Here is a 17537-nt window from a genome sequence, read left to right as displayed (position 1 = left end):
ATTAAATCAAGGTACTCAAGCAAATTAAAGAAGAATAAATTTATGTATTTCTCCCCACGATTTGCTCAGTATGGCTGGATATCCGACTAAAGAGAAAAACGAGGGTGATGAAGACATCCATTGACTTTTATATTATTACAAAATGCATCCTTACCAAAACTCGCATCTTTATCAGATACGTTGATAGCAACCACGATTAGGATTTCCATATATAAAAATTATTTCTAATGAAGTTTTTTCTTCTATGTATTATTGAGTGCAAAAAAAATATATATATTAAGTCCATGTTTGAGCCACATTATAAGGAAAAAAGATTCATTATTCATGTCAAATTAATGGGAAATGTGTAGTTAAAAAACAAGAAAATGTTTTAGATTTGCGTGTAATATTATTTTATTAAAGAATGTGTGATTGAAATAATGTCAAATCACTGTTGAAGAATGTATTTTTTTGAAAATAATGTGGCTCAAACAAGCTCTAATTTTGTCATCTCCTGACCCCGTTGCTAATCTTGATCATTAGAGGGGAAAAACAAAAATAAAAATATTCAAATGTATTGCCCATATCCACACAGCTCGCCAATCGTCAAAGACTCCATATTTGCTAGGCTTATGGGTAAGAAAAGTTGAGGAAGGTGGTGGATAAGAGGGAACGGTAGGGGCATAGAGGGCATGAGAGCAAGTAGAGAGGTGTTCCAAGTTATTATATCTCGAGCAAGGTTGATATACAGTAACAATAGTTAAATCATAAATGGTCGAAATATTCAATGCAGAGTTCCCAACATCTATAAATATGAACCACGCATTAGGAATTACACACTCAAAATAATTTAAGGATTTTCTTTGTTCAGGCAATGGCTAATTTTCATCTAACAAGAAGTTATGTCTCTCTATTTCCTAGTTTGATTTTTCTTCTTTATTTTCAAGTGAGCGATGCCCAAAAATTTGGTCCCAAATCCTCCTACTTTGATAAAATATATCAGCTTGGCGCTTCAAAAGCCGATACTGGAAATCTAATTCGTGAAAGTCCATCAAGATCTTTGTGTTCAAGTTTTCCTTATGGTCAAAATTTCTTTAGGGGTGCAACTGGTCGATGCTCAAATGGTCTCCTTATCATTGACTACACTGGTAAGAAATAATTCGTTCATGAAATTTCAGACAATTTCGGCCTTTATTTTGTTTGTAGACATCTCCTTGATTCAACCTGATATAAAATGTCATGTTGAGAGGCGTATTGAAGACAAAATTTTGATATGTAGATATGCCTGTCTAAAATTATTTGCATATGTATATGTTACAGCATTATCAGCTGGTCTTCCATTCCTGAATCCTTATAAGGAAATCGGAGCAGACTTCTCAAATGGCATAAACTTTGCAGTAGCAGGCGCAACTGCTTTACCAGTCGAAACCTTAGCAGCTATGAATATTAGATCGCCATTTACTCCAAGTTCTCTTAGTGTACAATTGGATTGGATGGCTTCTTTTTTCAATTCCACATGCCACAGTAACAAAGGTTGATGATTATTTAATCTTCGTAAAATGAAATAAGTGTAAGAAATAAATTTTCTTTTTCCCAGATTGTGCAGAGAAGAATGCAAATGCTCTCTTCATGGTTGGAGAAATCGGATCTAATGACTATAACTATGCATTATTCCAAGGAAAATCTATTCAAGAGGCTAAACAAATGGTACCACAAGTTGTTGGCGTGATTGCAATTGCTGTTAAGGTAAGTTTTCTTATTAATGATACTGCTATATGTGCTTCTTTTATGGTCACTGTAACTATCTTTTGGTAATGGTCCAGAAAGCAATCCAGTTTGGAGCTACTCGAGTAATAGTACCTGGTAATTTCCCTGTTGGCTGTTTTCCGCTATATCTTACTGGGTTTCAGACCAATGATTCAACAGCTTATGACGAAGAATTTCATTGCCTAAAAGACATAAATAACTTGATGATTTATCATAATGAGCAACTGCAACAAGCCACTAATGAATTGAAGGCACAAAACCCAAATACCACAATTATCTATGCCGATTACTACAATGCCTACCTTTGGATTCTATCTAAAGCGCGATTATTAGGTAAGGGAGTTATGAAACTTCAAAACTATTAGCTTGCTCGTTCAGTTAGATGAATTAGGGGAGTATGAAGATACTGTCTTGTTTTGTCATCATGTCAAGTGCTGTAAACCAAACATGTATTTGACTTTTGTTATGTTCTTCGCTCTTACAGACTTTGATATCAATGCTGTACGAAAAGCTTGTTGTGGAATCGGAGGTGCTTACAATTTTGATATGAACAGGTTTTGTAGTATGCCCGGAGTACCAGTCTGTTCCAATCCGTATAGATACATAAGTTGGGACGGAATTCATGTGACTCAACACGCGAATGAATTGATCTTCAAATGGTTGATGCAAAACACCTTTACAAAATTGCCACTCCATTTTTAGAAGGCTTGCAAATTGAACCCATTGCAAGCAATAAACCAAACAATATGTATATGCATCTATATGCTTGGCTTGTACTTGCATACATGTGATCACCGAAAAATAAATGAAGACCTTGATAATTGATAAGAACTTTTGGAGATCTTATAACATCGCCATACAACTAATTTCATTTAATTCCATCCCTTGTTTTTTATTTTTATTTTTTTTATATTTAAAGTTTTAAACTTTTCCTGTATGATCATATACAAGTTCAACTCTCTCTCTTTTGCTCAGGATGGGGTGTTTGTTCTACGAGAAAGTGAAGAATGGTAAGGGTTTGTTAATGGTGAATTATGGATGTAATTATATTATTTTGATGATGTCTTCGAACAAAATCTTTTCATTATTTTTGTTAATGATAATTCCTAATATTAACCGAATTTTGTGAAATTTTACAGTAAATTGTGATACACTAGCGGACCCACAATGGGTCCTTGTGGGTCACTTGACCCACCAGCTTAAAATTTATTTATTTAACTTTTTGTTTCCTCAAAATTCAGATTTGAAGCCTTAGGAAATTATTTCATTTTGATGATATCTTTTGTATTTTCTTATGAAATGGAATTGGGCATTCCCTTAAGTGCTTCAAATTCTATTTTGTTTTGGTGATTTTATGGTAATGAATTCTTGTTGTGATTTTTTTGTCTTTATTTGAATTGGAATGCAGTTGATAATGTAGCATTCAGAATTTGTTATGATTTTGTATTTTACACTTGAATTGATTGTTTGCATTAATTGTGATGGAAAAATAATTTACACGTAAATATGGTTTATCTTTTGATGATCACATTGTTAATGAAAAGATTATTGGAGATTAAAAAAAAAGGAAGATGACAAACTTGGTGATATTTGAGATAAACGTAAATTTGTATTCTTTGAGTGTTTGATTGTGTCCCTACCAACTCAAAATGTCTGTGTTTGTGACTGCTGTAATACCAAAATGAATTTCTTTCTAAGACTTTAGACATTTGAATCATAAATGGTGTTGGGCCCATGGCCTTTTATTCAATTTAAAGCAACAACGAATGTATATAAAAATATAAGTGCAAGAATTAAATGTAAGGTGGTTTGTCCGTGTATGACCGATTCTTTATGTCGGTCATAAATATTAATGAAAATCCATTTTGCAGGCTCGAGAGGTTAAAAAAAAAATTTGTTCATAATGCCAATCATGTCAACAGATTACGAATTATTGTCCCAAAATTTTACGTCGATGGAGTAAAAACCAATACTATTGATTAAAGAAACTCGTTTGGTAAGACATTTTGAAAGTCAAAAATTGCTTTTAAAATTAAGAAAATTACTTTTGAACTTATTTGAATAATGTTGTGGAAGTGCTTTATTTGACTAAAAAGCTTTCAGAGGAAGTTGACCTAAGGTAACATTATTAGAAAATTCTACAAGAAATAGAAGCAAAAACAAAATCCTTGATAGACATGATCTTAATTCTTGATTTCTCAATATATATATATGTATACATTAATGTTAGCGCGTTAAAATATTGCATTATGGATGATAAAACTGCACAATTAAATAGCAATAACCTATACGGAGTAATTAATAAACTTAAATATACTACCCATCCATTAAAGAACAACAAAAAGAAGCTTTAAAGATTTGAACACATCAGCATCATTTTGACAAGCAGCATACCATAATAAGGATATTTACATGTTAAGAGACGCATATTAAGGATATTTACGTGTATCTTCAGGGCCGGCCCTGAAACTTATGAGACCTTAGGCAACAAATCGTTACATATTAAGGATGTTTATATGTATCTTCAGGGCCGGCCTTGTGTATCTTTGCAAAAGAAGGGTGCAAAATGAATTGGCATACCCCATCATATATTTAGTGCGCATTTCACTTTTTAATTTATGACAATATAATCATCTTGGAGTAGGAGAATGGTTTAATTTCACACAACCAAATTGCATACTCATCGGATAATCTTAAAGCAAACAATATTGATCCAGCACTTTAATATTTTCTCTTAATAACCAAAATTGATTTCTTTATTTAAGATAAAGAATTATGAGAATGATGTGATCCCCCAATCTGAAAATCGAAAATGATCACATAAATGTTCTTCAGAGGATAATCCATTAAAAACTCCCTACACATTCTTAAAGAGCCTAAGTTGACTCGATTTATCACTTATTCAAATACAAGTGTAAAGCTCTTAACTGTAGTCATCAAATTTCAAATTACCAATTTTCTACCACATATCTTGAAAATCGATTTTATATAAGTGAAATATGCCATAGACATTGACAGTACACAAAAAGAATGGTCAAAATCGAACAACTTGAGATGATAAACTATTTTTAACTATTTTAAACATGTGCTCACATATACATTACACCGTAATTGTCTTGTTATAATAATTCAAAATTAAATATTCACGAAATTATTTCTTTCGATTTAAAACTAACGCAAGTGTACGGTTCTTTAACAAGTAATAAAGTGGATTAAATGAGTCCGAATATCGTCCCACAGAGATTGATTAGTTCAATTTTATCTATCGTCGCTTTAACCGAAACTAAATTACCAAAGTGATTGTGAACCTAATGGAAACCTTAATATTAGAAAGAAAACTCTAATTATGCAATTTTTATGAATTAAATTAAATATGCAAAATAATATTTTTAATACTCTAGAATGAAATCAAGTGTTGAAAACGCACGTTTGTTGTAATCAATAGAAATTAAACACACTAGGATCACGATTTTCCATGCAATTATCACTTTAAAACCTTAGTTTCACAATATGACAATACACTTCAATTGTGACGAATCAATGTTCCTAAATCTATCCAATACTCTCTCTCGAGATGTATTGAACCTATTTCTACTTACCACCGACCTATATTTCTATGAAAAGTGCATATGTAAAAATACATGCGATTTTATGAACACTTAAATATTCACGTAAAGCATAGCGATATATTTCTATCCTCTGTCGGACCCTACGATAATTTATATTATGTCGAACTTATTCCAATTCTCTCGAATGCAAGAATAAATCACCCAAACTCACACAATTACAAGCCCTTAATTGCAGAAACAATAATTGCATATAAATCATTCAAAACAAAAGAAATATATTTTAATGTCAAATTGTAAAACTAGAATTTTAAATATCACATCACATGGTACATCGATCTCCTAGTACATGTAAATCTAGCCTAGCATAATGGGAAATAATAATGGGAAATAAAGAAAAACAATAATTAAAACCAAGGAAGAACATCACACAATTGATTCTTGAAATGAAATCTTAAATTTTGAAGTGGATTGCCTTGTTTTTGCCTTATTCTTCCTCTCCAAATTCTCCAAAATTATGTATATCCCCTCCTCCTTATGTTTTAGGGTCGTCTAATATTTATTGGGGACGGAATTAGGTCAAGAAAGTCACCCAAAACCTTACTAAATTGTGTTTGAGTCGAATAAGGAAACCTGATATTTCGTCACATTTTTATACCATGCGACTGCATGGTATAAAGCCATGCTACCGCATGGTTCAGAAGTTTCAGCCCAGATTTTTCCCTGTATTGCCTTGTGCGACCGCAAGGAATTAAACCCATGCGACCGCATGGTTATAGAAAATTTTTCGTCGGACAGCTTTCAGTATTTTGATCATATATTTCTCTCCTGATATCCGATTGAGATGATTTAAAGTGCGTTGGAAAGAGAACTCACAGATCTACAATTTTCATAGAAATAGGCATTCCCAAACTCAGATGTTTACTATACCAAAATTGGGTCTCAAGTGGAGACTAAAAATCCCAAACATATCATTTTCGTCTGAAAGTTGATACTTGATAATATTTCAACTATACTTCACCTCTTTGAATCCTTTCCTCATCTAATTGACCTCTAACACTCTTGAATCTTCATTTCATCGCCGTCTCATCTATGGATTATTTACAACTTGGTGGTGGAGCTTTTGTTTTCCTTCATTTTGGTCCTTTTTCGAATATTTTCTCCTAAATTTCACCATGTCCATCAATATTCCCTACAAATCACAAATGAAACGAAATTAAGCCACAATTAAACCATTTTGCTCGTAATTAAGTCATGTTTGTGATCTAAATAAGTGTGCAAAAACACACTTATCAAATCCCCCAAACTTGAACTGTTGTTTGTCCTTAAACAAAATAGTGACTTGACTCTCAACAAACATGGCTTAATAGCCTGCCTTGTCTCAGGTTCGGAAGTGAGTAATTGACATTAGAAAACATTTCAATAATGCATGAATAAAATCAACATTTACCTGTTAAATGCACACTTGACGTGGGTGTGTAAACTCATACCAACATATTAAGTTCATGATTGGTGTAATCTCGACCCCAAGTGGTCATATATGTCCTTACTTCGCTCGAGCGATACACAACCCCCCCCCCCAAACTCATTCTTTTCACTCTATTATCTTGAGGTGTGTTCTAAAGTTAGAAGTTTAAATAACTATAGTCCTTACCCTCTCTTAGTTTGAATAGATTTCACTATCACAAGTTCACATGTCAACAAGTGAAGGCTCTCCCATATTTGATTGATTCAACACTTAAAGATTAAACTAAGTTATTAGGCTCGCCTCAAAGGTATAGTTTCTTCAACCAAATGTCCAAGGGACTCTTACTTATTTTCTGATATATCTTTTTTTTTTCATCATTTTTCATTTTTCTACATCATCTTCTCATTTGCTTTCTATATAACCCCTGTAGCGAGCTTTAAGCCGATGACTCCCAAACCAGTTAGCTTTAGAGTATCAGGTTTTAAATCCTTGTAGGTTTATTCACTCGAGTTATAAAAGCTCGATCAGATGACTTTTTATTCACTTCTTCCCCTCTTGCTTTCTATATGACCCATGTAATGAGCTTTGTGCCGATGACTCCCAAACCAATTAGTTTTAGGGCACCAAATTTTGAAATATCCTTACAAGCTTACTTGCTCGAATCATAAAGGTATGGAAAAAAGGTGTGTTGTTTTCACAAGTTAGATTTATGCCCTTTATTATTTTTCTAGACATTTGGCCTCCAAAATTAACCCCCAATTTAAGATTTTCACATAATTTTCATCTCACTGGTCTAAGCAATCCACACAATAGAATTCATGCACGGAGCCCCCATTTATCTCAATGTCTTCCTATGATTGCTCAACCATATCCAAACTGTCTTAATGTAGTTTACTATTTGATGTAGTAGAAAGTTATCATTCTTCTCCTACTTTATGTTCAAAACCTCAATCACTAACCTAACATGTCGAGCATGAGTGGCGTGCATAAAAAAATGTCAAGCATTACATCAACAAGTACTAGTTAATCTATTCAGCACCATATCCACAGTTTGTAATTTATACCAATCCAATAATCACATCATATCTAGCAATGCTATCAAATCCACACAAGCATGCAAGAATAGAAATACAGCAAACTGAATAAAATATAAAGAATATCTTTTTAAATCCTCGACAGGCACACGAATTACAACAATTAAATATAGTTATTGATGAATATAGCCAAAATGACGAAATTATGTTCGTGTCCAAGATTATGTCACCCAACCCCAAACTTAGATAATACATTGTCTTCAATGTGAAAATGAAATAAAAGTGTAAACATACATAATTGAAGGACAATAATAAATTTAAGCGCAAGATGGAGTACGAGTACTCCCTTGATCAAGATGAAAATGGTTAATGAAAATTGGGACCAGCGGTACCGTCTCTTGGTGGTGGAGCTGTGACGTTCTTTTTGACGGCATCCCGTAAAAGTGTAAAGTATGCGTATTAGTCCACCTAGTGTAAACAGATGCAACTGAAGCAAGAAATAACCTACGTAGTGCACAAATCCCCCAAACTTGATTCAATGTGTCCATTGTTGGTGTGCAGAATGCATAATTTATGTCTCAACATAAGGTTCATATCACAAAAATGTGAATTACCAACGAAATTTCGCTCAAAATATGCACTTTGTTTAATTTGATATATGACTGACTAAAATAGGACTTCAACCTCATGACTCATGCTCGGTGCGTTGGAACTCGTGTGGACCATGCCTAGACTCCATGTGATAGGGATGTATGATCGATGACCTAAAACTATTGATAATGCAAAAAAAAAAAATAATAATAATAATAATAATAATAAAAAATAAAAAATTGAAGAGTTCCTAAAACTATTGCAAAACGAAGTAAATGAAAGGATAAAAACGTTGGGTTACCTCCCAACCAACGCTTTAAAAAATAATCACATAAATGTTCTTTAGAGGATAACCCATTAAAATGTCCCTACACATTCTTAAAGAGCCTAAGTTGACTCGATTTATCACTTATTCAAACACCAGTGTCAAACTCTTTAACTGTAGTTAACAAATTTGAAATTACCAATTTTCCACCACATATCTTGAAAAGCGATTTTATATAAGTGAAATCTGCCATAGGCTTTGACAGTACACAAAAAGAATGGTAAAAAATTGAACAACTTGAGAAGATAAACTATTTTTAACTGTTTTAAACATGTGCTCACATATACATTACACCTGCAATTGTCTTGTTATAATAACTCAAAATTAAGCATCTACTAAATGGCCTGACATCAGCAAAATTACAATGTAGCTCAACTATCTTTCGGTACAACAAAATTAGTAGACAACATAAAGGTTCATATCTAACTTCCTCGTATGAATTTTTTTATAACATCCTCCAGAGCACATCAAAGCTTAAGATGTTAGACAATAATACACTTTTTAAGTAACATAAAAACTGGGACGTCAAAATAGGAAAATTTGGAATTATCTTCTCAATAATTCCAATCTCAAGACACTGATTCCATCTTCAAGCGCAACCTAAAATTAATTCAAAAGCATGCATCATATATGGAGCAGTGGATACATCAAAAACAATATCAGTTATAAAGAACCTGAAGAGTTCGATATGATCGATGCCATGACGAGTTTGCACTATACTCATGAGTTGTGAACATATTTTAAGAAAGCATCTGTAAAACATATCCTTAGCCACCAATGTATTCAAATTTTTTCAAGTAAATTTAAAATTCAAAATGACATGTTCTTCATCACTCATCTATTTTAGAAAAGTTTCCACCAGCACAAAGTTTAGTGCTTAGAATAGATGTGATCAACACAATGAAGAAATGCCAATCCTAATTAGAAACTCACCTGGAGTATTCTAGAGATTTCACCCATGATTGAAAATCACATATTTGGAGGCTTCAAAGTGACCAGGAATTGTGGACCTTGAGGTCTTGGACAGTAATTCCTTTAAAAGTAAAAGAAACAAACTTAACGAAACAGTTGTAGGGGGGAAAAAATCATGAATACAAAATAAAAATTTTAAAATTTTAAAACTAAAGCTAACGGTAAAAGAAATTGAAAGTAAATTTTTTAGAAGTAAAAGAAATAAACTTTACCAAAAAAAAAAACGAATCCTCACCTTAGATTTGTATTGTTCAGTAGAGAAGAGAATGAAGAGGAAACTTGAAAGAACCTACAACGAGAATCACCAAACAAATATACTTTATCAAATGAACATTGAAAAAATAAGAAGATAGTAAAAATTGGAATTTCTATTTTGAAGGGATATGTTTTGTTACCTAGAACTATACCCAAATGAAAATGAATAGATTAAATAGGTTCTGGAAACGGAATGAAAATGTATTATGAAAGACATAATAATTTCGCAAATGAGAGAAGTTTGGCTCAATAATAATTTAGCTAATAAGCATTATAACAAAGTTTAACTCCATTTCCTAAGGAGACAAGTAGGTCATTTTTCTTACTACAAAATACATAATAAGTTTAGCAAATTAAAGAAGCTGACGTTCACAGGCAAGGATTCTTCTCCTCCATATGCTACACAACTTTTAGTTATACACTTTACTGTCTCATTAACATAAAAGAAAAACTTGTTCAGCGAAAGAGTTCTTGCGGTTGTAAATTGAAGGACCATAAAAGTAGTTACTATAGCGACTGGAATTATTCAGATAATTATACGTGATTGTGAAATTCAATTCCAGAACTAAAAATATTGGAGAGTTTTCTCATTTTCCAAGTTAAAGTTAGTGAAAATTATAGTAATCATTCCCGTAGTTATGGATTCAAAAACCTTGCTGAAATTTTTTAGCTATGTGAAAACAGATGTCATGCATATAAATGTTAAACAGCATTTGAATTGTTAAATAAAATGTGTCCAATCCAAATAGATGCAGTCTTGCCAGAGAAAGGAGAGCTGAGCCAAATAACAAGTTAAATTCAAAAAAATTCGGGCATCAAGTTGCTCATTTTAACATCTTTTCATATATGTTTGTTCCCATTCTATTGGTTAGAGCGTGACCAATTTACCTGGTAAGGGGAAGCTAATGGTGGCATTGATATTGCCCTTCATCTTGAACTTCATCTTCCTTTCTAAATTTAATCAAGCAAAGAATCGATTACTGATTTGTGTGATATACTTATATCCAGAAGCATATAAAATTAGAAGAGACATTCATTCTCGAATACCTGGGCAGTTTAATAGAAGATTTTGATCGAAATGGATCGATCCATTGATTTGCTGCACAAGGAACATATTGCTTGAATAAACAAATAAACTCTATCTTAGAGATTGAGCAAATATACTTCAAACTAAAAAACACATTTTGTTCCTTCTAGGACTTCTACTTCTACGGTGGCTCCTACGTGGCCTTCTTGATGGGCTGTGCTTGTATTCCTTCACCTGAATTCATCAATTTACAAAGAAAAAAGTTTATTATTTCATAAGATAGTTGCTTTCGTAAAGATATTATTGTACGAATTCTTAGATTTCAGTAGTAAGAATTACGATATTCTACGGCGGCTCCTACGTGGCCTTCTTGATGGGCTGTGCTTGTATTCCTTTACCTGAATTTATTGATTTACAAAGAAAAAAGTTTATTATTTCATAAGATAGTTACTTTCGTAAAGATATTATTGTACGAATTCTTAGATTTCAGTAGTAAAAATTACAATACTGTAAGAGTTAAATCCCTCTAAGAAGTAAAAAGTTCAAGATTTGAGCATTGTATAGGTTACAAAGGCACAAATGTAATTTCTAACACTATATTAGAAATAGAAACTGAATTCCAAGTGCTTGCTTTGGGTTTTTTTTTTTTTGATAAAGAAGAAACGACATTCTTTGAAAATTTAATCCCTTAAAAGAGAAGAAAAACAGACAAAGAAGAGAAAAAATATAAAAGAATACCCGGATATTATTCTGGTCGAAAGATTCTTCAAATCGTGATCATCAAATTTCCGGATCTGAGCAAGAGGACAACAAATTACCAAATTGACTAGAAAAATTCATGGATGCACAGAAGCTCAAACATTTTGAAGATGAATACAACCGTGACTTACAACATAATTAATGTTTTAGCAATTACTATAGTTAACTATGCCAAAGGTTCCTGAATATAGTAACAAATGTTTATAAACCCCATTAACAAGGTTGCACGGAGCCATTAGCATCTCTATAGTAAAAAAAAAAATGGTATTGAGTAAAATAACTTACCATCATCATCACAAGAAACTTGAGAAAAAAAACATCCCTAGATTTTCACATGTAATCCTGAAACAATTTTTCACAAGATAAATATAATTGCTAGAAAAAAAAAACAACAACAACAAAGTTCGTACTCAGAAAATTCTACTTACCTTCAAATTTTGCCAAGAACCAGAAGGAGGATTACATATTTCTTCTAGCATGTGCAATATCTCATTTCAATATGTGAATGATAAACTAAAGGAACATCTAGCTACAATAATGTTCACAAAAACATAAATCACAAAATAGAGAAATTACAGTTTGTCACTTCTTTTTACAAATTATTCAGCCGATCATGCAGTTTCTACTTTCTAGTTGGAAGTTTTCATGTTCTCAAAAGTTAATTTTCAAGAGGTCAATGTTTCAAGCTCTCTAGTCACATTTCTCCACGTCATACTCAACTCAATCCTATGTTTCATTTATTCGTCGACAAATTTGACAATCAAAAAATAAAAGAAATCAAAAATTAAAACTCATAGTGGCATAATTCAATCAAATTGCTCCACTTTTTATTTTATACACAATCTCATATATTATTTTTTCTTACAATATATTCATAATTCCGGAACTCGTTCTCAACATAATTTAACTTTGCCAGCTCTAAATTTATAAGCATTTCCAAATCTTCCTTGTGCTTATATTCACCAGTTTCTAGCAATTAGCCTTTTAATCTGAGTGACCTTTGTGCATTGCTGCTTCCCTATGTTGCTCAGCCCCACACCACACCCAAAATCTGAAATCTTAGTTTTGCCGGTGATAAAAATGAGCAAGCTTAATCAAATAAATGCAGAAATTTAAAAATTTTTGCCAATAAGAACAAACTTTTAAGACATTTAAGATGAAAGCAAACCTAAACTTCACATTTTTTCTCAAATTTCTGAACTGAAATTCATAAATTTTTCTTGGGGATACGATTAAATACTGTTTTAAAAAAACTCAACAATAAATTGCAATGGAGGAAGCTAATACTATATTCTCTACCTCCTTCGAATTGCACAAACTGATGGCTCAGAGCGAGTACATGATCGTCTAGTCCCATGCGCTATGGAAGAATCGAAAGAGGAATCCACATGGAGTCGGTGGAGTTAAGAACACCAAATCTAAGCTTGTACAGCCAGCTCATTCCTGGAGAGATGAAATTAATTGAAGGGTTTTTAGCGTTGTAGGAGGAATTAAAGTGTGTTGGGAATGGGGATTGAAATTCGGGAAAGAAAAAAGAGGGTTTAGAGATGGAAGAAATGACGCTTGTTAGGGCGATCATTTAATGAACAATGCAGAACCACTGTAGCTAGAAAGAATGGTGGCTACATGGAAAGCAAATAACTATTATATAGTCAACAAGGATGGCTAAATGGGGGAAGAAATGAAAAGGAAGAGATAGATACATTGAGTATATACAGTGAAAGCAGAGAGAATAAATTGGGCCTCTACAGTGCAGTTGACCTGTCCTTCCGTGAACAGTACAAAACCAGTTTTATATTCTTATGAAAATCAAATATGAATCAAGACATTCATATTTTGGAATTTAAATAGAAAATTTGCACAATGTGATAGGATTTGGAAACCTTAGCTTGTACCACCAGCAATTGAATGGCACAGAACAAATCCCCTCAAGACTATCACTTCCATCCGCTTCTCTATCGATCATGTCCATTAGGTCCTTCTCATATTGCTTACACTGATTGAACGAAAATAATTATGCCAAAAGGAACAAATACAGACGGGACAAAAGAAAAGGAAAGAAAGAGAATTATTTGCAGTCTAATATGTAAGGGGATAGTAAATGCTTATCTACAAAGTGCTTGTTCAGGAAAGCAAAAAATGTTGCTAAAAAATTGGTGTCAATGTAAACAATTAATTTTAACCATAAATATCATGGAACACACAACTTTTATCAACTTTTCAACCACATGTGACACATTTCACCATCTTTTATCTAAATCCACTAACCCTTTTATGGAGAACTTTTTGAAACAACTCCTAACTATAAACTACAACAAATTAACTCGCAGTATTGTCAAAATCTGCTAGCACTTTTTTTTTTTTTCCCATTTGTTAGGCATGTGAAAATACAATATAATGTGCACAAACATTAAACATAAATTGTGAATCGTACATGTCAAAGCAATAACTGACAAGATGCTGAAATGGGAAACAACACAAACATTAAAGATGGAACAGCTGCCTCTACAACTACATATACAGCCACCATCAAGTGGTTGACTCTGCAAGCAGATGTGAGACAGCAAAAACGACAGCAAGAAAACAAGATCCTTTTTCACATGTGAAAAGAGAGAACATTGGGGCATGAACCAGAAACTCATCACCATAAAAATCTTGAAATACAGTAAAGTGATCCCATCCATATTCTCTCTTAAAGAGCCAAAAATTACAAATTGAAATACCATGAAAAGGAAGGCAGGGGAAAAAACTTACTGAGGAGAGGATAAAGAAACATAAGATTGATCCAGTCAAATAACAACGAAAGCCATTGAAGATAAATATCATTGATGTTGACTTACTGCATGGATAGATCAAATTGAACATCATTATTGATATTGATTTATTGCATAGTAGATCAAATTGACGATCATCAAGTACTTATCTAGTATAAAACCCAAGAAGAAAATAAATTTCGACACGGAGAAAAAAATGTCTAAAAGTTTCCGTTGCACTATGGAAGTGTTCATACATGTAAATTGACATTATGGAGCATGCAGATCAACTTCGACGGAAGGTTTGGATAACTTGGGATGCTCTCAGCCTCCTTTTGAATCAATGCTGCCACCTACAAATAGAATATATACAAGTACATATCAGATATCGTGTGAAAATTTACTGTATTTCTCGAAATAGAGAGAAAGGACGTACTTGTTCACTATGACCTTGAGGAAAATAGACCACAAGACTTCCCACAGGAGGTAAAGAAACCAATGGGCCTGCACACGCATGTCATAACTCTGAATTAATCACAATTTCCCCTCATGTAACAGAAAATTCATTACATGAAACTTGAAACTTAAAAAATGACAGTAAAATTAAAGAAACGTTACTTGTAATACAAAGTAATTTATGATTTCAAATGGCTACAAACGAAACTTCTATTAGGCCAAATGAGATATAAATTGTTACCAAAGGATTTTCTTTGATTTTGAAACTATATTCTCCCATTGTCAAGCGTTTACATCCTCAACCAGTTGTTAAATGTATAGTTTATCTATTTTCTATGTTAATCAATCTAGAAAGTCATAAACCGCAAAATATAACTGGAAGAGAAGATTCTGAAGCAAAGTTCAAAGTTACGACATAAAAGTAGCAAATTTAAAACAGAAAGAAGTCACATATTCAGAATAGGCCGGCAGCAATAACAGAATTCCTCAGCAGTAAAGATTGATGTTAGAGAAGAGGATCATAAAGTTCAGACAGTATTACTAATATTCATTTTCCATTTTCATGCCCACTTAGTTCATACTTTATCCAAAAATGTCATAGAAACTCATGCAGCCCAAAGTTGAGTGGGTGACACTATTCTATCATTGAAAAGAACTTTGATTTTCAGGATGTATTACCATCATCCAAGTTTCCATTTTTCTAAATTAACAATTTGAAGTTCTCTCAAGGAAAAAAAAAAAAACAAGGGAATTATATAATACACGGCTCAGTAAGATCAATTTGCTTTCTTCATATTTTCCCTTTACCCAAAATCACTTATTTGGTTAGTTAGCCCTACAAAACCTATGACTTTTAATAAATTTCCAAATCCCACAGAGGTAATTTCACAATTAATCATACAATCAATAAGAGGTGAACAACATAAGTGTTAAAAAGATTAAGAAAATTTGGTGAAGAAATTAATTTGCCATCTGTTTCTCGCATCGGTACTCGTAGAGATGAGAATCCTCAGACAACTTATTCTGCTCCTCCAATTCGTGGACCCGAATATCCGCTTCCTTGGCCCTCTCATCTGCCTCATTTGCAAAATCGATAAACCCTACACACAAAAGAGAAGTAATGAAGCAAAAAAGAAGGTCAATAGAAAGAAAGAACTATACCTATTTCGAGGTTCAATATACTGGAAAAGAAAATGAAATTGGTGAAGCGTGCATTTGTGTGTGTAAGAAGAGGGGGTTATGGACCTATATCATACGCACCTATTATTCATTCTCTAATGCATTCCATCGCTATTGCATTTCATTTCAGAGAGGAAAAGAAGACTGCGTGTAGATTTGAAAGACTATACCGTGAAATTCATTATTGCATTAACCATGTCTGATTCAGGTACGCTTTCACTTTAATTCTTGTATTTCTTGATGATTTAACATGAAAGATTCGATGATTAAAAGTATTAAATTATCTAACAAGTGGTATCAGAGCCTTTTCATGTTGAATCATTGATAATCGAATAATTTAATTTGGTTCTTGCAATATATTTGAAGTTTTTAGATTTAACAATTTTGAATTTAATTTTTGTTGAATCTGAAATTTCTACTGCATGATATTCTTGATTATTTCCATAGATCTGGAATAAGTCTTTGATATTCAGTTTGAGAAATTTAAGATTACAGATTTTGAGTTTAAAATTTTCTGGAATTTTCGATTTCCTATGGTTTTAAAGAATACAGAGTTTTGTGATTCAGATATTGAATTCAGATTTAAAAAAAAAAAAATTATATATATCAGGCTGCCCGGAGGCAGCCTGCCGCCGACCACTTACAGCAGCGCGGTTGTTGTATGCCGCAGCGTCGAGGCACTGCTCCTTTGGGCGCCGGCCTTGTGAGGGCAAAAAAGAAGAAATTTTCCTTCTAGATTTCAGTTGGGTTGATTTTGGGGGCGGGGGCTTCTTTTGTAAATTAGATTATTTGAGGTCCTTAGTTGCAATTAAGGTTAGGGGTATAAAATTAAGATTTCGTCCCTAATATTTAAGTTATATTCAGATTTGGGCCTTTAAGTTTTGGATTTAATAATTCAGTTCCTAAAGTTTAAAATTAATTAATTCAAGCCATTAAAGTTCTGTATTTATATTTAAAGCCCTCAAAGTTTAATTATTAATTCAAATTGGCCCCCTAAGTTCATAATTAATTCAAATTGACCCTTAAAGTTTCAAATTTTCAAAATTTGATCCCTAAAGTTTTGAATTGGTCAATTTTGGCCCCTAAAGTTTTAAAATTTGTTCTAATTGATCCTCTAAAGTATTGAATTAATTAATTATGGTTTTTAAAGTTTCAAGTTTATTAATTTCAACCCCTAAAGTTTGGAATTAATTAATTTTGCCCCCTCAAAGTTTTGAATTATTAATCCTAAGGACCCTAAAGTTTAAAACTAATCAAAATATGCAAAATTAGTGATTCTCTTTCTCAAATTTTGGTACTAAGGACTCTTTTAAGAGATATAAAATTCGAAAGTTGGTTAATTGAAACAACATGTTGCCAAAGCAACCTCTCTTGTGAAAATTAACTAACTTAGAATATTAAAAGGT

At 32.6% G+C, this 17537-nt stretch overlaps 1 protein-coding gene and 1 long non-coding RNA gene across 35 annotated transcripts; one reads left to right on the top strand and one right to left on the bottom strand.

Annotated features, from left to right (window-relative positions):
- The first annotated feature begins 445 nt into the window (after positions 1–445).
- On the top strand, positions 446–2627 carry LOC111382575 (acetylajmalan esterase-like). The gene is made up of 5 exons (XM_023006593.1): positions 446–1127; positions 1300–1512; positions 1577–1725; positions 1803–2079; positions 2231–2627. Exons 1-5 carry the CDS (start codon positions 854–856, stop codon positions 2446–2448), a joined length of 1131 nt encoding a protein of 376 aa, XP_022862361.1. The 5' UTR covers positions 446–853; the 3' UTR covers positions 2449–2627.
- Positions 2628–6193: 3566 nt separating this feature from the next.
- LOC111382569 lies at positions 6194–16193 on the bottom strand. 34 transcript variants are annotated; one of them, XR_002700558.1, is made up of 14 exons: positions 14933–16187; positions 14754–14849; positions 14498–14582; positions 13627–13739; positions 13043–13186; positions 12029–12085; positions 11723–11778; positions 11324–11382; positions 11139–11218; positions 11005–11056; positions 10846–10908; positions 9938–9991; positions 9664–9763; positions 8972–9330 (listed from the first exon to the last, which is right to left on the bottom strand). It is a non-coding gene; the product is annotated as an uncharacterized LOC111382569 (long non-coding RNA). The 34 variants fall into 34 exon arrangements; XR_002700544.1 differs by adding an exon at positions 13447–13504 and having other exon boundaries at positions 11005–11218; positions 12029–13186; positions 14933–16192; XR_002700547.1 differs by adding an exon at positions 12172–12215 and having other exon boundaries at positions 11005–11218; positions 13043–13739; positions 14933–16190.
- Between the last annotated feature and the right edge of the window lie 1344 nt (positions 16194–17537).

Source organism: Olea europaea, unplaced genomic scaffold, assembly GCF_002742605.1.
Source record: "Olea europaea var. sylvestris unplaced genomic scaffold, O_europaea_v1 scaffold2524, whole genome shotgun sequence".
Taxonomy (NCBI): Eukaryota; Viridiplantae; Streptophyta; class Magnoliopsida; order Lamiales; family Oleaceae; genus Olea; species Olea europaea.
This window is presented reverse-complemented; position numbering and strand designations above follow the sequence as displayed.